At 38.3% G+C, this 24,616-nt stretch overlaps 3 protein-coding genes across 5 annotated transcripts in view; 1 reads left to right on the top strand and 2 right to left on the bottom strand.

Annotated features, from left to right (window-relative positions):
• The window catches only part of LOC311623644 (olfactory receptor 7A10-like), a gene marked incomplete at both ends in the record, with an annotated part of 162,645 nt that extends 145,768 nt beyond the window's left edge, over window positions 1–16,877 (top strand). For 2 of the 3 annotated variants that reach the window (XM_084886014.1, XM_084886016.1), the window contains one exon: window positions 15,981–16,877. In XM_084886014.1, coding sequence (XP_084742140.1) covers window positions 15,981–16,877 — 897 coding nt within the window. The remainder of the gene's footprint in view (window positions 1–15,980) is intronic. The other variant, XM_084886015.1, reaches the window with a different exon arrangement.
• Window positions 4,483–5,436, bottom strand: LOC311622596 (olfactory receptor 7A10-like; the record flags this gene model as incomplete). Its single annotated transcript, XM_084883855.1, has 1 exon — window positions 4,483–5,436. The coding sequence occupies one exon, from the start codon at window positions 5,434–5,436 to the stop codon at window positions 4,483–4,485; it is 954 nt and encodes a 317-aa protein (XP_084739981.1).
• A 6,714-nt stretch (window positions 16,878–23,591) lies between the features above and the next one.
• LOC311623695 (large ribosomal subunit protein eL39-like) lies at window positions 23,592–23,747 on the bottom strand (the record flags this gene model as incomplete). Its single annotated transcript, XM_084886074.1, has 1 exon — window positions 23,592–23,747. One exon carries the CDS (start codon window positions 23,745–23,747, stop codon window positions 23,592–23,594), a length of 156 nt encoding a protein of 51 aa, XP_084742200.1.
• Window positions 23,748–24,616: the final 869 nt, after the last annotated feature.

Below are 24,616 nucleotides of genomic sequence, written 5' to 3'. Positions count from 1 at the left end.
AGCCAAACCAGCTAGGGGCAGACAAGTGCATTTAAAAACTTTCATTGACTGGTGCAGCCACTGTGGGAAAACAATATGGAGTTTCCTCAAAAAATTAAAAAATGGAACTCCTATTTGACCAGTAATCCCACTTCCAGGAATATATTCCAAGAAATCAGAAACACCAATCAAAAGGGATATAATGCACCCCTATGTTCATAGCAGCATAATTTACAGTAGCTAAGATTTGGAAACAGCCTAAGTGTTCATCAGCAGATTGATTAAAAAGCAATGGTACATCTACACAATGGAATATTATGCTGCTATAAAAAAGAAAGAACTCTTACCATTCACAACAGCATGGATAGACATGGAGAGCATTATGCTAAGTGAAATAAGCAAGACAGAGGAAGATAAATGTCATATGAACTCACTAATTTGTGGAATATAACGAGCAATATAAACTGATGAACAAAAATACATCCAGAGAGAGAGAGAAGCATCTAACAGACCATGAAATCTCAGAGGGCAGGCAGGAGAGGGTGGGAAGCAGGGAAGGGTAAGAGATCAACAAAGGACTTGTATGCATGCATAACCAATGAACACAGACACTAGGGGGGTAGGGATTGTTTTGGGTGGGGGGTGGGAATGGTCAGGGAGAGGTCAATGGAGGAAAAAAATGAGATACATGTAATACTTTGAACAATAAAGAATTTTTAAAAAAGAAATTCATCCCTGACCGGTTTGGCTCTCTGGATAAAGCGTCAGCCTGCGGACTGAAGGGTTCCGGGTTTGATTCTGGTCAAGGTCATGTACCTTGATTGTGGGTACATGCCTAGTAGGGGGTGTGCAAGAAGCAGCTGATTAACGTTTCTCTCTCATTGATGTTTCTGAATATATTCTTCTCCCTTCCTCTCTCAAAAAAGAAGAAAAAAATTTTTGAAAAGGAAATTCAGTTTACAAATTAAGTCAGAAGAGTAAGGAGATTAGTAACAATGGAACTACATATACTACATATCCTCGAATATTGTTGATACCCAACAAGCAACAAAGATATTGTTCTTTTAAATATCAATAAAGATCTGAGGAAGATAAGAGATCAACTGAAGGACTTGTATACCTACAAATAAGTACAACCAATGGACACAAAACTCTGGGGAAGGAGGACATGTATGGGGGGGGGGGGGCAATGGTATATGTACAGAGATAATAATTTAATAAAAATAAAATAAAATAAAAATAAACATATTTACAACTGTTGGCTCAATCATATGGTAATTTTCAAACAATTTTTAAAAAGAATACTAGAACCCAATTCTCTGACAGTAGTGGAAAGACAAAAAAATTTTAATTCTTAAAAAATCAAAAAATTCTTCTATACATTCCAGCACATATATAAACTCTTTACAACAACAAAAAAGTCCATTTTACTGTATGCTACTTTATTACAGTTAAATTTAAAAAATATTTTCCTTGTCTGGTCGACATGTCTCAGTGGTTGAGCATTGACTGATAAACTAGAAGGTTACTGGTTCAATTTTCAGTCAGGGCACATGCCTACATTACAGGCTTGATCCCCAGTATGGGGCATGGGGGAGGCAGCAAATCAATGATTCTCTCTCATTATTGGTGTTTCTATCTCTCTCCCTCTCCCTTCTCTGAAATCAATAAAAATATATACGAAAAATAAAATAAACAAAAACTGTCGAGAGTTCATTTCCCGATAGCCATGAAAGGTGGAAAGAACATGCATGTTTGTGGAGGAAAACTGGTGATTCTGAGTTACATGAGTAAACAAGAATACAAGCTCTCTCAAGTTATTCTTTGATCAATAAAGATTAGTAGAATCATGAATATAAGAGATACATATCCAATGTAACTAATAATAGTCATTCACCATCCCTTCCACGCTTATGGAAAATTCAGAAAGGAGGTTTTATATTATTTATAGTAATAAAGAGATCGATGTTATAGGCAGCATTGAAAGATTTCAAGAAGAAACATAAAGCTAATTCAATAAAACATAAAAAAAACACCAGGCAATCTTGAATCATATATATATATATATATATATATATATATATATATATATATATATATATGAAAACTTCCTTACTAAAGTTTCCATTGTATTTTAAATTTAATGATTTTGTTTTTGGAATAATTAATATATGCAATTTTATTTTTAATTAGAAATATTTTCAAAATGAACAAAGGGAGAAACTTCACATTAGACATAGATATAGCTAGGGAGCAAAGTTCATTTGGAATTACACACAGAAACAGACACAGAATTTTGTTATCTTTGCACAAAAATTAACATGTTATAAAATTACCCTTTTAAAAACCCTGAGTAACCTAGACAACTGACCACATGAATGACCCTGCTTTTCCTTCCCCTGCCTTAATTTCTGCTCTTGGGTTTAAATAAAAAGCAAACCCAAAATATATAAAGTACTCATACAACTCAACAAAAGCAAGACAAACAGCCCAATCAGAAAATGGGCAGAAGACCTAAATAGACACTTCTACAAAGAAGGACACACAATAGCCAACAGTCATATAAAAATACCTTCAAAGTTACTAATCATCAGAGAGATGCAAATTAAACCACAATAAGGTGCCTCCTCATACCTGCCATAATGGTTACTACTAATGAGTCAACTAGCAACAAGTGCTTATAAGAATGTGGAGAAAAGGGAACCCTAGTACACTGATGGTGGGAATGCACACTGATCCAGCCAAGGTGGAAAACAGTTTGGAGTTTCCTCAAAAAAATAAAAAATGGAACTGCCATTTGACCCAGTGATCCCACTTCTAAGAATATAGCCTAAGACGTCTGAAACACTAATCAGAAAGATTATATGGCCCTAGCTGGTTTGGCTCAGTGAATAGAGCATCAGCCTGTGGACTGAAAGGTCCTGGGTTTGATTCTGGTCAAGGACAAATGCCTGGGTTGTGGGCTCAATCCCCAGTAGGGAGCATGCAGGAGGCAGCCAGTCAATGATTCTCATCATTGATATTTCCATTTCTCTCTCCCTCTCCCTTCCTCCCTGAAATCAATAAAAAACATTTTTTTAAAAGAAAGAATATATTTTCCTCTATGTTCATAACAGTTTTATTTACAATAGCTAAGATCTGGAGACAGCCCAGGTGCCCATCCGTTGAAGAATGGATAAAAAATAAATAAAACAAGACAGTGGTATATTTACACAACAGAATACTATGCAGTTGTGAAAAAGAAGGATCTCTTACCCTTTGAAATACCGTGGAGGGGGCCTGGAGAGTATTATACTAAGTGAAATACGGTAAGTCAGTCAGAGAAATGCAAGTATCACATGATGCAACTTCTATGTGAAATCCTCAAAGTGCCAAACAAAATAGATCCAGAGACATGGAAGCATATAACAAACTGGATCTTCAGAGGGAAGGGGAGGAAGAATAAATTAACCAAAGAACTTTTTTTTTATTATTGAATTATTATCTGTGTACATAGTTTACCATTGCCCCCCCTCCCATACATACCCACCTTCCCTAACCAAAGAACTTCTATGAATGTGTGAATAACCCATGGACACAGATAATAGTGGGCCAAAGGCCTGGGGAGGGAAGGAGAGAGAGGAGTGGGATTAATGGGAGGGGTAGGGAAGGAAGACATCTGTAATACTTTCAATAATAAAGATACATTTTTAAAAAGCAAACTCACAGAACCATAGCCATCCTTCCCTTGGTCTCCAATAGAGGCAGAGTCCTTCAGCCCAAGTCCATTTCTCTCTCTTTCACATACACACACACACACACACACACACACACACACACACTCATGCATACACACAGCTTCCTGTGTGGCTTTTGGGCATCAGAACCTTACGTTTTCCTGGTTCCATGATGGTTGTTGTAATTATAAGAAGGAACATAAAGAGTTCATCCACCCAGGACTTTGACTCTGGTCTGAGGAACAAGCAGTTGGAACCAGGCCAGTGGCCAGGCATTCCTATCCTATTGCATCACTCTCAATAGACGGAGATTATAGGGAACAACGATAAAATCTATAATATCAGGAAAAGTAGTTAAGGTCCCAATGTATGGAGAATGAGGGACACCTCGTGAAAACTGAGGTTTCAGATTTTGTGGAATGAAATTATACAATGGATTAGGTAGCCAAGTGCAGTTTTTCTACATGAGTAATATCAATTATTCCTATTCTACCGACAGGTCAGAATAAAAAGAACAAGTCTGGCCTTGCCCATGTTTCTCAGTGGCTGAGTGTCGACCTATTGAACCAGGAGGGATCCATTGAATTTCTGGTCAGGGCTATGCAGGAGGCAGGCAATCAAAACTATACTCTTATCATTGATGTTTCTCTCTCTCCCTCTCCCTTCCTCAATGAAATCAACAAAAATATGTTTAAAAAAATAAAAGGAGCAAATCTAAAAATCACAATGTGATTGAAGAGTCAATTTCTGGTTTTAAGTCGTATAGCCCCAAAATCAAAAGCACTTTTTACTCCAGGATGATTGTTCCCTTGGTACCTGCCATCCCAAAGAATCTTTTCAGAGCCCTCATTATGTCTTTGTTCCTGAGACTGTAGATGAAGGGGTTCAGCATGGGTGTGACCACAGTGTAGAGCACTGAGGCTGCAGCACTTGAATGTGAGCTGTGGGTAGCAGCAGATATGAGATACACTCCTAGGATTGTACCATAAAATAAGGAGACAACTGAAACGTGAGATGCACAGGTAGAAAATGCCTTATACTTCCCTTGAGCTGATGGGATTGCACGTATGGAGGACACTATCTTAGAGTAAGAGTAAATGATGCCAGCGAGGGGGCCGCCAGCCAAAAGCACAGATACTAAATACATCACCAAGGTATTAAGAAAGGTGTCAGAACAAGCAAGTTGCACCACCTCTTTGACATCACACAAAAAGTGGGGGATTTTCAAGTTCATACAGAAGGACAATGGCAACACAATTAAACTTTGTAACAAGGAATTCAGGGTACCCATTATCCAGCACATTAGAACTAGCAGTCCACAGAGCCGGAAGTTCATGATGACCATATAGTGCAAGGGGTGGCAGATGGCCACATACCTGTCATAGGCCATCACAGCTAGAAGGAAGTCATCCAGTCCTCCAAAGAATAGAAAAAAATACATCTGTGTGATGCAGCCTGCATAGGTGATGGCTTTGCTCTGTGTCTGGATGTTCCACAGCATCTTTGGGATGGTGGTGGAGGTGAAACCAATGTCTACCAAGGACAGGTTGGAGAGGAAGAAGTACATGGGTGTGTGGAGGTGGGAGTCTGAGCTGACAGCCAGGATGATGAGCAGGTTTCCCAACACAGTGATCAGGTACATGGAGAGGAAAAGCCCAAATATGAGGGGCTGCAGTGCTGGTTCCTCTGATAATCCCAGAAGAAGAAATTCTGAAATCAGAGTATCATTCCCAGTTCCCATGGGGTGAAGGTGACTAGTAGGAAAGAAAAAACAGCATGATTAGTTTTTATACAACAGGTCATCACAAGCACAGTTTAAATGCTACAATTACATTCTGTAATAAAGCAACAATATTTATTTTTGTACATCTCATCTTCAATGACATCTCTGATTAGCAACTTCTATCCTTCTCAAATTTTTTTCCCAAGGTGGTCATGCATTACACTGTCTTCATGAGATATGCGTTCATGCACTTGGAGAATATTTATTGACATTTCCCACCTCTAGGGAAAGTGTACAGGATGCTCAAAAACAAAATTCCTAGAATATAATGATAGTGAAAGAATATATACAACAAATATGTCATATGCCAAGTTAGATGGTGTCATGTGAATTAAAAAAATACAGTAGGCATAAAAAAGAGTGGATGGAGTGCTATTTTATACTGGGAGTTTGGGAAGCCCTGCAAACAAGGGGACAATTGAACAGAGATCTCAAGGAAGACAGAGGGGGTGACATGTGGTTACTTGGGGTAGGAGTTATGTAGCAGTGTCAAAGTCCTGAGATGACACTTGTTTAGTTATTTCAAGACTCAAAAAGGATTCAGAATGGTGAAGTGAAATAGAGTCAAGAAGGCACAAAATAAAATATTAGAGTGCATGATACATAGTGAGGGTATATGGTTCCCTTTTTTAGTGTGTGTGTGAGGAGGTGAGGGGGCGTGTATGTGCAAATGATGCTGGATCACAATGTAAAAGATATGTCTTGCTTTGGGACACAGTAAAAATAATCTGTAATTCATTGAAATAAATGGAAGAACAGTTTAAAAGGCCAGTTCCTGCTGAAACCGGTTTGGCTCAATAGATAGAGCATCGGCCTGCGGACTGAAAGGTCCGGGTTCGATTCCGGTCAAGGGCATGTACCTTGGTTGTGGGCACATTCCCGGTGGGGGTTGTGCAGGAGGCAGCTGATCAATGATTCTCTCTCATCGATGTTTCTAACTCTCTATCTCTCTTTCTTCCTCTCTGTAAAAAATCAATAAAGTATATTTAAAAAATAAAAGTCCAATTCCTGCTAATGAGGGAAAATAATAAGAGTGAAGAGCCCAGCAGAGAGCCAGGTGCACTGGTCCTGAGCACTTGATGCATAACACCTGCTGGTCAGTGAGCATTCTCAGAGATCTCCTTGTACTCACTCTTGTGCTGATGAGAGAAAGGCCCACAGAATGTAAGAAGAGTTCCCAGGTCCATGAGGCACTGGCTGTAGGAGAGTGAACTGGAAGTCACACCTCCCTGACTCTAACTCAGTACTTTTCTACTCGGCAAGGCTGCCTCACTCTGTCAGTGCTTCACAAAAAAAAAAGGAAATGCAAAGGTTGAAATGAAGCAAAATCCTGAGAACTGAGCAGATAGAAAGGAGAGTCAGTTCCTGCTGTGGGGAGAGAGAGGCCATGGAATTGTGCTCTGAGATGCTGAGAAGAAAGGGGCTGAGAAGGAATAAGTTGCAAGAAAACCCTTCAGAGCTAAGGACACCAAATGTGCAAGATCCTTTCACTATTTCATCAGTCTGACTGTTCCCCCAGAAGACAAGGTTATTGCAAGCTCTACTTCTCCCCAGGAAGCTTTCCCACAGTGGCTCACTCTGACACCCCAAATGGCATCACTCACTGGATTTGGCTCTTCCGGTCCTTCCTTCCTAAACAATTCATATGAAAAGGGCAAGAAATGCAGGTCAGGTTCTGGTTTTCCAGAGCAGTTGAACATCTTAGAGAGGCACAGAGAGGATGCTCTTATCCATGGCTGAGGAGCTGCAGGTGAGTCTTCAGAGGGAGGTCTGAGGCTGAATTCTCAGAGCTCCTCATTAAATAAATGGTTTTACTGTTTCTCAGTTCTCTGAGCAATTCAGCTCCCTTAAAGACAAGTGGCCATAAATAAAAGGCAACTTTTCTGCCAGTTTGGTCCCCATAGGTTCACCTTGGGGGCCAGATGCATATTCCCTTCCTACTGATGGGTCCACCTACCCTGGAATGAACATATCCCCAGGGTATGTAAGCTCTCATGCAGGACACATGGACAGGATAACATCATGAGCTTCTGAGCTGCTGTGAGTCACATGGAGTGTCTGACCCAGAGATTCAGTGATGTCCCTGACCACACCCATCCCAAACAGGAACCTCCCAGAAACTTCCCCTCGATCTCAACTTTGAAAACCAGAGATCAATTCTGAAGATGCACTTGATGAGGGGTAAATTGTTTTGGCTGCAGAGGTTGTTTCCTTTGTACAAGTTCTCCAAATGCAATTATTCAATTTTTTTCATCTGGAATAAGTGCATTCACATCCTTATACTCACATAAGTACTTTTTTTTTCTGGGCAGCGAGGCTATTCAGAGCATTTCTTTATAATGAGAAAGAGTACTTTGAATATAAAACCAGTACCTGATCATGACTTAGAGCAGTCATTGCCAAATATATTTTAAAGAGGTAAATAAAGATTATTGTTGGACCATCAGTGCTCTGTTGCAGCTGCTTAACTCTGCCATTGCAGTGTGAAAGCACTTGTAGGCAATAACCACAAGGATGGGCTTGGATGTAGGTATTTATTTTCTGTGGGTTCTGTAACAACTAAGCCCCATTTGGGTCACTTAAAACAACAGGAATTTATATCTCATCAGGTTCTTCATGCCAGAAATCTGAACTCGGGATGTCAGGAAGGCTGCACTCCCTGCAGGGACTCTAAGGGAGGCTGTGCTCCTTGCCTCATCCTGCTATTAGTGCCTCCAAACATCTCTGGACTTCGTGGCTGCATCACTCCAATCTCAGGAGACATATGGTCTTCTTTTCTCTGTGCCTCTCCACTCTATATACAATATTATAAGGAGCCTGGTCATTGCTTTTAGGGTCCAACTGGATAATCCAGGATGATTTCATCCTGAGATCCTTAATTATATCTATAAAGAGCCATTTTTCAAATAAGGTCACATTTACAAGTACTGGGGGTTAGAATGTAGATATATATTTATGGGGCTACCATTATATAATAATAAGCCTCTTTACAAAAACAGGCTGTGGGTGGGATTTGCTCTTTGGGAAGTACTTTGCTGACCCCTGATTTAAGTGTGTAGTTTCAGAAACGGGCAGTAACTAAATCAGATACCAAATTGTAAAACTAAAAGAAGTGTTAAATCTGGCTCTCTTTCTGTTAGTGAGAAGATCTAAGAAATCTATAGCATGCAGGCTCTGCTCAGTCTCCCCAGACCCTGGCTGATGTAACTGTCAGACCATCCACCATCCTGACTTTCCTCCCAGTATAACTCTCCCTATGCCAGTGTCCACTAAAGTCAACCTGAAGTACTTCAAAATTTAGCTCTAGGAGAAATAGCTGAGTGGAGGACCAGACATGAGCTGTCTTTGGATTCCGCTCTTGGTTCCAATAACCTGACAAGCAATTCTCTTCCAAAGGCACCCTTCAAGTCTATAGGATATTGTATGGAGTGCAGACTACCTGATTTAAATTATAAACAAAAGTTGTCCACCCATGAAAGCCACGAACCTCTAATACTGAGAATATATCAATTATCTTAGAATAAATTAATAGAAAAAGTATCAAAAAATAGCATCATCTTAAAAAATATGAAATGATGCTATATAAAAACAGTTCTGAGAAAATGTAAGATTATTTTTAATATATTTTATTGATTTTTTTTACAGAGAGAAAGAGAGAGGGATAGAGAGTTACAAACATCAAAGAGAGAGAATCATTGATCAGACACTTCCTGCACACTCCCACTGGGGATGTGCCCGCAACCATGGTACACGCCCTTGACCACAATCGAATCCAGGATGCTTCAGTTCACAGGCCTACGCTCTATCCACTGAGCCAAACCAGTTTCGGCATAAGATTATTTTTTAACTATCAAAATAGTTTCCTTGATCATCATCTAAAATCAGATCAAACAAAGAAAATGTTTGAGAAATATTCAAATTCAGACCTCTTCTTGGAGTTCATATAAAAGACAAATATGCCTGCTACTGTCTTGTATGTCATTACTGTTCTGAAATTCAAACAATGCAACCAAAGAAGAAAAAGCAACCATAGATTCATATATCGGGTAAAAGTAAATTTAATCACATTTTCAGATGACAAAATTGGCTACCTTAAATAAATCGGAAGGCTATTACAACTGAAAGGTAATTTTGCTCAGGCTAGATTTAAAAACTACAACAAAAAATTGTGTATTGCCTGGCCAGTGTTGCTTAGTGGTTGAGTATCAATTCATGAACCAGGAAGTCATGGTTGGATTTTAGATCAAGACATATGTTTAGGTTGCAGGCTCCATCCCCAGTAGGGAGTGTCAGGGAGAGAGCTGACCAATGATTCTCTCTCTTCATTGATGTTTCTCTTCCTATCCCTTCCTCTTTGTGTCTGGTTCCACGATAAACTAATACATAATAAGGAAAAATTATTTTCCAAATTGTATAAAAATGGAACATACACAGAAAAGAGTCTGGCTTGAAAGCCTCAGGAAATTATATAAATAGTAACTAATATTAGCACTTATCAAGTGCAGGAACTGTGCTTATCTCTTCTCCTGAATGGACTCATTTAGTATCTCTAGAAACAGTTGGGTTGAGAGGCTATTATGCGTGCCCATTGCAGAGACAATTAAAGGTGGCTGTGAATGCTTGTAAAATGTGTGAGTAAATGAGGAGTGAGGTCCCTCCGATGTGCAGGTGCCAGTGAAGTGAGCAAAAGGAGACTGGACAGTGGGTAAGATGTCAGGGGAAGCCCAGGGTCACCAGGACAAAACTAGGAGAGACAGTTCATGATGAGGAAGGAGAGGGCTATACAGATGAATTTAGAACAAGCCAAGAGCAAAGGAGATACCGAGAGAAAAGAGGCTGTGTTTTAATCTGTGGCTTACTTCTTGTTTTGGCTTTTGAATTTTACATTATGAATCTATAGATGTTCCCAAGTTTCTTACTCCTGGCCAGAAATGTCTCATTCCTAACATTGAGAGAACAAGCATAAAGTAGGTTTCCTTAGAATTACTGATAATTTGTCTTTAACTTGGACTATTTGAATTACTGGGAATCCTCTACCCATACATCATACCATACACAAAAATGTACTTGAACTAATACCAGATATCAAGCTATACTACAAAGCCATTGTTCTCAAAACAGCCTAGTACTGGCATAAGAACAGACATATAAACCAGTGGAACAGAACAGAGATCCCAAAAATAGACCTAAGCTATAATGCTCCATTAATATTTCACAAAGGAGGCAAGACCATACAATGGAATCAAGACAGTCTCTTCAATGAAAGGTGTTTGAAAAACTGAACAGATGCTTGCAAAAAAAATGAAACTAGACCACCAGCTTACACCATACACAAAAATAAACTCAAATGAATAAAGGACTTAAACATAAGATGGGAAACCATAAAAATCATAGAAGAAGCCCTAGGCAGCAAAATAGCAGACATTTGTCATAGCAATATATTTAACAATTCAGCTTCTTAGGGCAATGGAAACTAAGGAGAAAGTAAACAAATGAAACTACATCAAAATAAAAAGCTTTTGCACTGCATAAGAAACCAGCAACAAAACAACAAGAAACCCCACTGTATGGGAGAAAGTATTTGCCAGTGATATATCAACGTTAAGGGTTTAATCTCCAACATTTACAGGGAACTCATACAATTTAACAAAAGGAAGATAAACAATTCAATCCGAAAAATGGGAAAATGACCGAAATAGAATTTTTCTAAAGAGGACATTCAGAAAGCCAAGAGACATATGAAAACATGCTCAAAGTCACTAATTATCCAAGAGATGTAAATCAAAACAACAATGAGGTTCCACCTCACACTTGTCAGAATGGCTATCATCAGCAAATCAACAAATGACAAGTAATGGAGAGGATGTGTTGAAAAGGAACCCTCCTTCACTGCTGGTGGGAATGCAGACTGGTGCGGCCACTGTGGCAAACAGTATAGCGTTTTCTCAAAAAATTAAAAATGGGACTTCCATTTGAACCAGTAATCCCACTTCTAAGAATATATCCCAAGAAAACACAAACACCAATCAAAAGGGATATATGCATCCCTATGTTCATAGCAGCACAATTTACAATAACTAAGATTTGGAAACAGTCTAAATGCCCATCAGAAGATAAGTGGATTAGAAAACTATGGTACATTTACACAATGGAATACTATGCTTCTATAAAGAAGAAGGAATTCTTACCATTTGCAACAGCATGGATGGAACTGGAGAGCATTATGCTAAGTGAAATAAGACAGTCAGTGAAAGAAAAATACCACATTATCTCATTCATTTATGGATAATAATGAACATTATAACCTGATGAACAAAAATAAATACAGAGGCAGAGAAGCATAGATATAGAGACAGGACACTGGGGAGGGCTAGAGAACGGGAGGAGGGAAGAGATCAACCAAATGACTTGTATGCATGCATATAAGCATAACCAATGTATGCAAGACACTAGGAGGGAGGTGAGGGCATGTGCTGGAGGGTAGGGAAGGCTGAGGAAAGGTCAATTGGGGGTGGGGGGAAGGAGACATATGTACTACTAATTGTAATACTTTAAACAATAAAAAATATTTACTAGAACTGAATCTTAGATGTAAATGAAAAATGTGGTCTTCTTCTGATTAAATACCTCAATGGTATTTCACTGTGTTTAATGAAATGTCTATGTACTAATTGATCCTATAATCCCTTTTGTTCGCCTCCTTAATCGGACCTCTCTGTCCTTACAAACAGCCCTCTAATATTATTCAAAAATGGCTACCACTTGCTCTTACCACACCAATATGTTCATACCACCCTAACGTGCTCATAGCAAACCAACGAATTCCAGGATGGTAGACTCCCAACAACTGCCCCATGGGAGGAACCACAATACCTGTATCTATATTACATGTTATTTGTGCCCCATTCATATCACTTTGACTCCTATCATTTCTGAGATTTTTCATCCCAATTGCCAACTGCCAGCTCCTGGATCTCTTTGCCTAGAAGCATCATCTGACCAACAGAATGCTCTCTTCCCACCTGCCTGTTTATCTGAGAGTTGCAGTGAGATGGTACCCATACTTCTTGCAGAGGAATTTCCTTCTCACTGTACAGATCCACATCTGGTCTTTAGAAATTAATTAAGGGAGCTATGGGGGGAAAGGTGAAACAATTGTAATAATCTGAGCAATAAAGATATATTTTTACAAAAATAATAGAGAGCCAAGAAATAAACCCACACACATAAGGTCCTTAATATAGGAGAAAGGAGCCAAGCAAGTGAAATGAGGAAAGGACAGTCTCTCCAAGAAACTGTGTTGGGAAAACTGGACAACCATATGCAAAATAATGAAAATGGGTCACTATTGTAAGAGTTCAAAATGAGTCACCCCAAGACATGTACTTGGATTATTTTTGAGCTGAAGGCAACTGAGACCCTAGGAATCCAAGAAAATATTTTACTTCTCCCTTACAGAATTTAAATTTGGGGTTTTGCCAATAATAAAAGTTATCATCAGAGATAACATTTATGACCTATACCAATATATAGGGCAGGGAAATTTCTAATTACTGAACATCTGCTGTTCTCCTTGTCCTGCAATGTCCTCCCTCTATTCTAAAGCTTCAGGAGTTTTATCTCACCTTTAGCTCAGAATGTCAAATATACACCAGCTCACTGCTCTTCCTGTCTCTGAACTGCTCACATATGTTTCCAAGTAAACTCCACAGGAAGAGAGATATTTAATCATCTATTTTTGCCAGAAACTATGGCAGCTTTTCTGAATGCTCAGCTAAATAAGACAATGAAACCTGGAAATTAGGTATAAAGTACAGTAGTGTGTCTGATTAAGCTTTTGTTTCAAATATATCCATCACAAATAATCATATTGTCAGATGCATGACACAGCTACTACACAAGCACTCTTCTTACCTTCACCCATGAAGTTTCCATTGTATTTTAAATTTAATGATTTTGCTTTTGGAATAATTAATAATGCAATTTTATTTTTAATTAGAAATATTTTCAAAATGAACAAAGGGAGAAACTTCACATTAGACATAGATATATCTAGGGAGCAAAGTTCATTTGGAATTACACACAGAAACACAGAATTTTTGTTATATTTACACAGGAATTAACATGTTATAAAATTCCCCTTTTGAAAACCCTGAGTAACCTAGACAACTGACCACATGAATGACCCTGCTTTTCCTTCCCCTGCCTTAATTTTTGCTCTTGGGTTTTAAATAAAAAGCAAACCCAAATTATATAAAGTACTCATACAACTCAACAAAAGGAAGACAAACAGCCTAATCAGAAAATGGGCAGAAGACCTAAATAGACACGTCTACAAAGAAGGACACACAAATGGCCAACAGTCATATGAAAATACCTTCAAAGTTACTAATCATCAGAGAGATGCAAATTAAACCACAATAAGGTGCATCCTCATACCTGCTATAATGACTATTACTAATGAGTCAACTAGCAATAAGTGCTTATAAGGATGTGGAGAAAAGGGAACCCTAGTACACTGATGGTGGGAATGCACACTGGTACAGCCAAGGTGGAAAACAGTGTGGAGTTTCCTAAAAAAAATAAAAAATGGAACTGCCATTTGACCCAGTGATCCCACTTCTAGGAATATAGCCTTAGATGTCTGAAACACTAATCAGAAAGATTATATGGCCCTAGCTGGTTTGTCTCAGTGAATAATAGAGCATTGACCTGTGGACTGAAAGGTCCTGGGTTTGATTCCTGTCATGGGTAAATGCCTGAGTAAATGCTCAATCCCCAGTAGGGGGCATGCAGGAGGCAGCCAGTCAATGATTCTCATCATTGATATTTCCATTTCTCTCTCCCTCTCCTATCCTCCCTGAAATCAGTAAAAATATTTTTTAAAAAGAAAGAATATGTTTTCCTCTATGTTCATAGCAGTTTTATTTACAATAGCTAAGATCTGGAGACAGCCCAGGTGCCTATCTGTTGAAGAATAGATAAAAAATAAATAAAACAAAACAGTGGAACATTTACACAACGAAATACTATGCAGTTGTGAAAAAGAAGGATCTCTTACCCTTTGAAATACCATGGAGGGGCCTGGAGAGTATTATACTAAGTGAAATACGGTAAGTCAGTCAGAGAAATGCAAGTATCACATGATGCAACTTCTATGTGAAATCCTTGAACAAAATGAAGTGCCAAACAAAATTGATCCAGAGACATGAAAGAATATAACAGACTGTGGATCTTCAGAGGGAAGGGGAGGAAGAATAAATTAACCAGAGAACTTCTATGAATCTGTAAATAACCCATGGACACAGATAATAGTGGGCCTGGGGAAGGGAGGGGAGACAGGAGTGGGATTAATGGGAGGAGCAGGGAAGGTAGATAACTGTAATATTTTTAATAATAAAGATACACTTTAAAAAAGCAAACTCACAGAACCATAGCCATCCTTCCCTTGGTCCCCAATAGATGCAGAGTCCTTCAGCCCAAGTGCATTTCTCTCTCTTTCTTTCACACACACACACACACACACACACACACACACACACGCATACAACCAGCTTCCTGTGTGGTTTTTGGGTGTATAGGATCTGTGAGTAATAAACCTTACGTTTTCCTGGTTCCATGATGGTTGTTGTAATTATAAAGAGGGACACAAGAGTCCATCCACCCAAGACTTTGACTCTGGTCTGAGGAACAAGCAGTTGGAACCAGGCCAGTGGCCAGGCATTCCTATCCTATTGCATCACTCTCAATAGACGGAGATTATAGGGAACAACGATAAAATCTATAATATCAGTAAAAGCCGTTAAGTTTCCAAAGTACAGAGAGTGAGGGACACCTCGTGAAAACTGAGGTTTCAGATTTTGTGGAATGAAATTATACAATGGATTAGGTAGCCAAGTGCAGTTTTTCTACATGAGTAATACCACTTATTCCTATTTTACCTACAAAATAAGAACAAATTACTTACAATGATATATGTCATTTGAGAAGATATTATTCTTAAGAAATCAATGTTTCTAATAAAGTCAATGAAAACTTCTCACTATTTCTGACCAATGTTGGGAAAAACTTTGTGAAGATTAAAAAAAGACAAAGAGAAAAGCTGTCTATGTAACAAACAGCAGAAAGCTTAAATTGTATAGAGCAGTTGAAACAAACAAAGGAAATTCAAGGACAGAATGAAAAAGAACAAGTCTGGCCTTGTCCGTGTTTCTCAGTGGCTGAGTGTTGACCTATTGAACCAGGAGGGACCCATTGAATTTCTGGTCAGGGCTATGCAGGAGGCGGGCAATCAAGACTATTATATTATCATTGATGTTTCTCTCTTTCCCTCCCCCTTCCTCTCTGAAATCAATAAAAATATGTTTTAAAAAAATAAAAGGAGCAAGTCTAAAAAACACAATGTGATTATAGAGTCAATTTCTGTTTTTAAGTCGTATAGCCCCAAAATCAAAAGCATTTTTTACTCCAGGATGACTGTCCCCTTGGTACCAGCACTGCAGCCCCTCATATTTGGGCTTTTCCTCTCCATGTACCTGGTCACTGTGTTGGGAAACCTGCTCATCATCCTGGCCGTCAGCTCAGACTCCCACCTCCACACTCCCATGTACTTCTTCCTCTGCAACCTGTCCTTGATAGACATCTGCTTCACCTCCACCACCGTCCCAAAGATGCTGGTGAACATCCAGACACAGAGCAAAGCCATCACCTATGCAGGCTGTATCACACAGATGTATTTTTTTTTACTATTTGCAGGGTTGGATGTCTTCCTCTTGACCGTAATGGCCTATGACCGCTTTGTGGCCATCTGTCACCCCCTGCATTACAGCATCATCATGAACCCCCGGCTCTGTGGACTGCTGGTTCTGGTGTCCTGGATCGTGTGTATCCTGAATTCCTTGTTAGAAAGTTTAGTGGTATTGAGACTATCTTTCTGTCCAAACTTGGACATCCACCACTTTTTCTGTGAACTTAAACAGGTGGTCCAACTTGCCTGTTCTGACACCTTTGTTAATAACATGGTGATGTATTTTGGAGTTGGGCTGATGGGTGGTTGTCCCCTGGCTGGTATCATTTACTCTTACTCTAAGATAGTGTCCTCCATACGTGCAATCTCATCAGCTAAGGGGAAATATAAGGCATTTTCTACCTGTGCATCTCATCTCTGCATTGTCTCCTTGTTTTATGGTACAAGTGCAGGAGTGTACTTTAGCTCTGCTGCTGCCCACACCTCGCACTCAATTGCAACTGCCTCGGTGATGTACACGGTGGTCACACCCATGCTGAACCCCTTCATCTACAGTCTCAGGAACAAAGACATAAAGAGGGCCCTGAAAAGATTAGTTGGGGCGGTAGTTATAAAAAGACCAATTATCCTGGGGCTTAAAAAGTGCCCATGACTGCAGGGCTGAAAACATTTGAGAAGGCTAACCCCTATTTTGTAAACTACTGTTTGGAATTATCTGCTGTTTTTCTTAGATGGCCTCTTATTCTAAAAAAAATAACTTTGCTTTCTAGCCTGCTTGAATAATGAGGAAGATAAACTTAGCTGTCTGACCTTGTAGGCCCGAGACTAGATATGCCTATAATTTCAATGCCATGCCAGGTGCACCTTTTAATTGGATAGAACTGTGTTGTTTTCAAGGCCAGCAGCGAGATAACCACTAAGTGCACAGAGTGCTGGCTCCTTAATAAAAAGGGAAGTTCTGCTTGTAGCTTTGTTTGCTTAGAATTTGAATTCATTTTCTCTAAGCCCACTGCAGTGAATAAAGTATAATTCCAAACTCTTGGGCATTATTTGATTATTCCTGTTCTCTGTAACATTTTAAGAACCAGAAATGTCTATTAGTTGATCAAATTGGATAAAGCACTTGCTCCCTCTATTTCATGCCTGGAATTTCCATTTATTTCATTTTAAATTCCCTATACAATTCAGTAACTCCCTTGATTGAGCTTTCTGCTTTGTGAGATAGTTTTCCACTTTTTAATTTTTATTTTCCTAGCATCCTCAAGTGTTTCCCCACCTTGACTGAGGAAAATTTGAAAATGTACATTTCTCTTGTAGAAATAGATTAATGGATAAAGAAGTGGTACATATATACAATGGAATATTACTCAGCCTTGAAAAGAATGAAATTCGAAACAACATGGATGAATCCAGAAGGTAATATGTTAAGTGAAATATATCAGACAAAAATAAGGGTTGTTTTCTCTTCCATTGAGGTGAAGGATTGGTTACCATGTTTATGGTTTCTCTCTTGACTTAGCTTTCTATTTCTGCTTTAAAACTGACAGTGCTGAGTACTGATATGACTCCAAGGCTCTAAATGAAATATCTCCTCTTTTCTAAATTTTGTCATAACCACAAAATGGGCAGTGAATAACAAGATCAATGTTATTCATGGTATGATGAAAGAATAAGCAATTAGAGAGTTTGATTTCCTGTCTCCTCATGTGGTTCAGGTACCAACTTTTTTGAAAAAGGGCATATCCTCCCAGCTTCCCTGGTTACCTGCAAGTGAACCTCAATGGAATTACTTTTAACAAAGTAATCATGAATGCTATCTTCAAATATCTGTACAAATGACTAGGATGGGGAGAGGTATATTATTGTACTTGATCTTGTCATATTGCAAATCATCGAGTTTAATAGAATACACCTTAGTGAGCCAATTGATTTGGAGTCTTTTATTACGCCAGCGGGCCCAGACTGCTTCTGAAGTCTGAGCAACGCAACATGGAGGAAGTTTTCCCTTTATACCCACCTCTCACTCCCTTTGTCTCCCAATATGGAGTTTCCTGACTTTTGCAAGTTTTCAAAGAGCCCCATGTATGTTTAGTAGATATATTGCAGAAAGCCTTAGCCTTGAGTACGGCACAGTTCTATTTAGATAACTAAAACACCTGGCATGACAGTATGGAAATATCAGTCCCCAGCCTACAAGATCAGACAGCTAAGTTTATCTTCCCTATTATTCAAGTAAGCTAATAAGCATATGCTTACAGAAGCTAATAAGCAGAGTTAGTTCACAGAATAAGGGACCATCTAAGAATAGCAGAGAATTTCAAACAGCAGTTTTATAAAATAGAGATTATTATGTTTCAATCTCAATTTATGATTGTGTTAATGAAAATAAACATTGAAACCTGTAAAGAATTTTTTTATGAGTTTATTTGAGCCAAAACTGTCGACATATGCCGGGAAGCAGAACCTCAACGGATTGAGATAATGCTCTGAAGAATGGCGGGGATACATTTCTCTATTTATACACTGAAATCAAAGGAGGGACATAGGTGGGTTACCTGAAATTCATTGGTGATGGAGTAAGGAGGAGGAAGAAAGCAAATCGGTGGGAAACTCCTGGGATTGGATAAAAAGTAAAATGATGGACATGTACTCAGGTGAGTGCAGGAACATTAACATGACAAAGAAGGAATTTGAGGCATCTGTCCTGGCGCCCACCACATTTGGTTGTTCCCCAGGGGCTCCGGAAAAAGGGAAGTTACAAGTTACCCAGACATCTCACAGATATGTTATCTTAGAGGCAAAAAAGCAAATGGGCTCAGTAAAAAGATCAAAGTTGATCTTTGTCTGGGAAAACATCTGGGACATGACTACCTACTATAACCTGTTAGATATTTAATTTTCAAACCATCTTTTGTGGTTATCTTAGGTCTCTGGGTTTGCAAAACTGCAACGCAGGCCTTCCCTGAGCTTGTCAGGTTAGCTTGTGGCTTTTTTCTTTCACAACTGTATCAGTTAGATATTGCTTTATAAGGGCACTTGTTTTAATATAATAGATTTATTATCAAATGGGATTGTATGGTGGGAAGTTGTTTTGATCTCTTCTGGGCTCATCATGAGTCACTACATTATATTTCTAATGCTCTTTCATGGTGTTTTGTGTGTTTGTATTGCACTTCTTTCATCAACCAATATGTGATGTTTAATATATATATATATATATATATATATATATATATATATATATGTTGATCTTATCATTTATGGGGAAAAATAGCTTATCAAATGTGAATTTCCTTAATTTAATATCACAGTTCTGATATTTATATCTGAAACCTTGATTCCTTCCCAGTAATAAGAATTATCTCCCACCATTATCTGGTGTGTCTCAACTCTCTGTGCTTTTGATGTGAGAGTATACATCACTAGGATTTTTAATCTAACTGATACAGGAATTTTGGAGGGTGAAAAAGACAGTTTTTAGGAAATTTTAGAAATTAAGGGGACCATGGAGGAAGCACATGGCTACAGTGCAGGAAAAGATATATTTCCACAGAATAGGGAAGCTGAAAAGCTACAACAGGTACATTTCCATAGAAAGAGAGAGCTGGGAATAGCAAAAGGTCTATATTTACAAAATAGAGAGAAGGAAGCCCTTCATCCAGAAAAAGTAGAAGAAAGCCCAAAGGGAATTGGAAAACAGGGAATGAGAGGGGGAGGGACTTCACCTGTCCCATGTGAGGTTTGACCTTTGAGCCTAGGAGTTACTTTAGTAACCAGTCTAAGAGAATAGTGACCAATCAGAGGAGATTATCTGCAGCCTTTATAAGCCATAGGGAAAGGAACTCAGTGGGATCCTTTTCCCCTCCCTACATGGAGTCCATTCTGTGGTACTCTTTCCCTTTCCCCATGTGGGAGCCTTTACTTATTCTTCAATAAATCTCCACCTTTGCTATATCACTTTCTGTCCGTGGATTCATTCTTTGATTCCGGCAGACAAAGAATCTGGGTTCCAGTCCAAAAATTCCATTTCATAACTAATTGATTAGAGTGTAATTACATACAACAAACTGCACACATTTTAAATGTACAATTTGCTGAATTAAAGAAGCCATACATAAATTAAGAGTACATGGTTGATGGGTCTATTTATATATAACTTGAGGTGATGCAGTTTTTTGTTAAATTAAATCTTTATTGTTGAGAATACATTTGTACACTCCCCCCTCCCGCCCCCCATTTAACCTTTCTAGCCCACCCTTCAACTGCCCCAGGCCTTCAGCATCCTATTCTCTGTGCCTATGGGTTATGCATATGTGCATACAAGTTCTTTGGTTGATCTCTTCTCACCCACCAACCCACCTCCTCCTTCCCTCTGAGATTCCACAGCCTGTTTCATGCTTCTGTGTCTCTAGGTCTATTTTGTTCATCTGTTTATTTTGTTCAATAGATTCCACATATGAGTGAGATCATGTGATACTTATCTTTTCTGATTGGCTTATTTTGCTTAACATAATATTCTCCAAGTCCCTCCATGCTGTCTCAAAGAGTAAGAGATCCTCCTTTCTGCATAGTATTCCATGGTGTAAATGTACCACATATTTTTTATCCATTCATCTACTGACGGCCACTTGAGCTGTTTCCGGATCTTAGCTATTATAAATTGCACTGCTATGAACATAGGGGTGCATACATTTTTTTCTAATTGGTGTTTTGGGTTTCCTAGGATAAGTTCCTAGAAGTGAGAACACTGGGTCTGCACAATAAGTTTTAACTGCATTACATTATTGTTAAAAAAAAAAACTCAAGTAGGCTTCAGTTTTCTTTTTTCTGAAGATAATATATCAATAGAATAATAAAACCTTACTTCAATTGACTGTTGTAAGAGACAAGTAAAATGTTAAATAAAATATACTTTTTTGAGTCCAAAGAAAATGTTCAAGAGTGATCTTTATTGTTGTGTATGTGTGTACACTTGTATACATATTTCATGTACACACTCACACATATATACGCACATGCACACATGCTCATTCATAATCCCACCAATTATGGGAAATTTGGAAAATAAATTTTTTTTAAATGTTTCAATTAACATAAAATATATAAAAATGTAAAAATTTTTACACAAAGAAAGAAAGTAAAACATGTGACCTTAAATTTTAATGAATTATTTTTCTACCTTAATGCCTCAAAGTCAGAACCATGTTTATATTGACACAGTGAGAAATTCTTTGTTCCATCTATGGGACCAAATATCTCCAAATTAGCTCTAATATTTTCTGTGATGTAGAATTTTAACACAAAATACCTTTGCCAAGGAAAGCTAGCTGAATGATTTGAGAGGCTTAAACTCAATTCCCTTGAATAATATCTTATCGGATAAATGTCTGTATCACTTCCCCATTGCTGTGGTAGCAAATTAGCAACTTTCTATCTTAAAGTTCTAGGTGACTGAAATGAGCCTTAAAAGCCTTAGATCAAAATTATTGTGGGGCTTGAATTTTTTTGGCTGATCCAAGAGAGAGTGCAATCCCTTTCCATCTCCTTTCCTATTCTCAATTCCTATTCTGTATTCTAGAGGCCTGCATTCCTTGGCCAATGGCCCTCCCTCCATCTTCAATACCAGCAGCATGGCATCTTCAAACATCTCTCTGACTGCAATTCTTCTTCTGCTCTCTTCCACATTTAGAGGACCCTTGTGATGACATTAGTCCAACCTGGGTATTCTGAGCTAATCTCCTTAGCTAATGATTTTATTTTAGTAACTCTATTTAGTAACTTTATTTTAGTAACTCTATCTATTTTAGTAACTCTGCTCTGTGACTTAACATTCCAAAGTTTTCCAAATTAGGATGTTGACATCTTTTGAAGCCCTTATTCTGCCAACTACAAAGATTTTTCCAGGTATAAATTACTTAATGTCACCAGTATCCTTAATATAAAAGAATCAAACATAGAATGTAGCTTCCTCTTTAGAGTGAGAGAAAAACTTGTCTTTCAAAATTTCAAACTCAGAAGAATCCTGGTGGAGAAGACCTAAAATTACCTACACCAGAGTCTGACACAGAGCCACAGTCCACCTACTCAAAGTGTGGTCCACAGACCAGGAGGACTGATGGAAACACATGCATGCAATTAGCACCAAGAGCTTTATATGCATTGTGCATGTGCGAGTCAAATTAGCCTTTTATAGATATAGAATAAACTTACCATACGTCACCTGGGAGCTTGTCAGAAATGCAGTCTCTGGATCCCTGGAGACTTGATACATCAAAATTTGCATTTTACCTACAAAGTTTGGTGATTTATTTGCCTAGTGAAATGGAGAGGTGCTGGTCTAGAATAGGGGTTCTCACCTTTTCACTGGTGACACTTAGAGCTGGATAACTAATTGTGCTAGGTGCTGTCCTGTGCATCGTAGGAGTTTAGCAGTCTCCTTCAAACATTACAATGTCCCCAAGGGCAAAGTCATCTCTGTTTGAGAACCACTGCCCCAGAATCTCAGAACTGGAAGTGTTCTCAGAACTGCATCCGTTTTGTGGCTTATCCCTTTGAATACATTAAATCTCTCTGTTGCCCAGCTGGTGTGGCTCAGTGGTTGAGTTCGGCTTATGACCCAGGAGGTCATGGTTCAATTCCCAGTCGAGGCACATACCCAGGTTGTGGGCTTAATCCCCGCTGTGGATGTGCAAGAGAATCCAGGTAGGAGGCGTGCAGGAGATCCCTTGTAAGGGATCATCATTGGTATTTCTCTTTCCCTCTCCCTTCCCCTCTGAAATCAATAGAAATACATATTTTATAAATCTCTCTGTGCCCCATTTCTGTATTGGAGAAGATAGTTTATAAATTTTTGTAAAACATACATTTGACAATTGTTATAATGTGCTAAACTGGTTATGGTGCACAGAATCTAAATATATCCATATTTAATAAACATTATAGTGAGGAACTAAATGGCCGCTCTTAACTTTTACTATAACTATGAAATTCCTCATTGTTTTGGCTAAGGAGTATAGAGCCCAAGGCTTTATATTAAAGGAACAAATATCTTCACTTTCTTAAAGAGGGAAATAGTCATTTTCTAGAGATATGGGGGATTGTACCCCACCATAAATGAATGCTTTGAAAACCTAAAGAACAGTCAGAAAATTTTTTTATACTTTTTTTTAAAAGGCCTTACATATTTATTACTGAACCAACCTACTATTGCATGGTGGGGAAAATCAACAGAGCAAAATCACAGGTCCATTAATTATCCCATTAAAATGCCCCAACTGTCCAGACAATAGCATCTTCTTGATCATTTAAAGGTGTAGGCAACCTGGATACAGCATAAATATTTGAATCATCTCTCATGTGTGATTTTTCATAGACCCAATTTGGTTCTTCTCCAATGTTTCCTCTTAGAATTGTACCTGATTTTATTACCAGTTTTCATCCAAATCCATTGGGGAATGGGCCAATTTTGCTTTTGTTTCTTGACCAGGAATGTCTTGATCCTGAAAATCTTGTGGGAAGACATAGTAAAGGAGAAGCAAACATACAATACATACCTTGATGCAGAGAAAGAACTCTTTTAGACTTTTTTCCACTGTTATTTTGTATTGGTTTCAGGTGTACAATATAGTGGTTAGACTATCATATACTTTACATATGTTCACCTCTGATACCCATTATTACAATATCATTATAATATTATTATAATATTATTGACTATACTAGTGGCCCCGTGCATGAATTGGTGTACATTAAAAGGAAATTAATTAGAAGAAATATTTCAATATTGCTATTTCCCTTTCTCTATAATAGAAATGTCAACCAAATTCAAGATTGACAATGACTGACGAAAACACATGCATGCAATTGGCACCAAGAGCTTTATATGCATTGTGCATGTGCGAGTCAAATTAACCTTTTATAGATATAGAATAAACTTACTTAATTATAATTGCTTTCTGATGTAGCTAAACTTTTTCCAGCCCAGTGAAGCACCCCAAATTCTCTTTCAGGTAATTGTCAGCAACATAGCAGTAAATATCAACACAAAACAGATTATTATTGTAGATCATGCAGGGAAAACAAAGGATAAAATATTTAACTGCCACAGTGTTTGACTATATTCTACCCAGTGAGAAAACCTGAAGTCATTTTTAGGGTCTACCATTTCTTATTTCTTTTCAGTCAGGTCAAGTTTCTAAGCTTTCTAAATCTCCCTTTTCCAACTAATGAAAAGAAAATAGGATTACACTGAGTCTCCTCTCTACCTATTCAGGACTTCTGTGAGGATCAAATGAGATGAGGCAAGGGAAAATGCTTCACAAACATTTGGTTACAGTGTAAAGTGTTTCCACCTGGCTATAAAGCAAGTTGTCATAGTGACAAATTGGAAGG

Source organism: Pipistrellus hanaki (assembly GCF_964339955.1).
Source record: "Pipistrellus hanaki genome assembly, chromosome: 5".
Lineage (NCBI taxonomy): Eukaryota > Metazoa > Chordata > Mammalia > Chiroptera > Vespertilionidae > Pipistrellus > Pipistrellus hanaki.
This window is presented reverse-complemented; position numbering and strand designations above follow the sequence as displayed.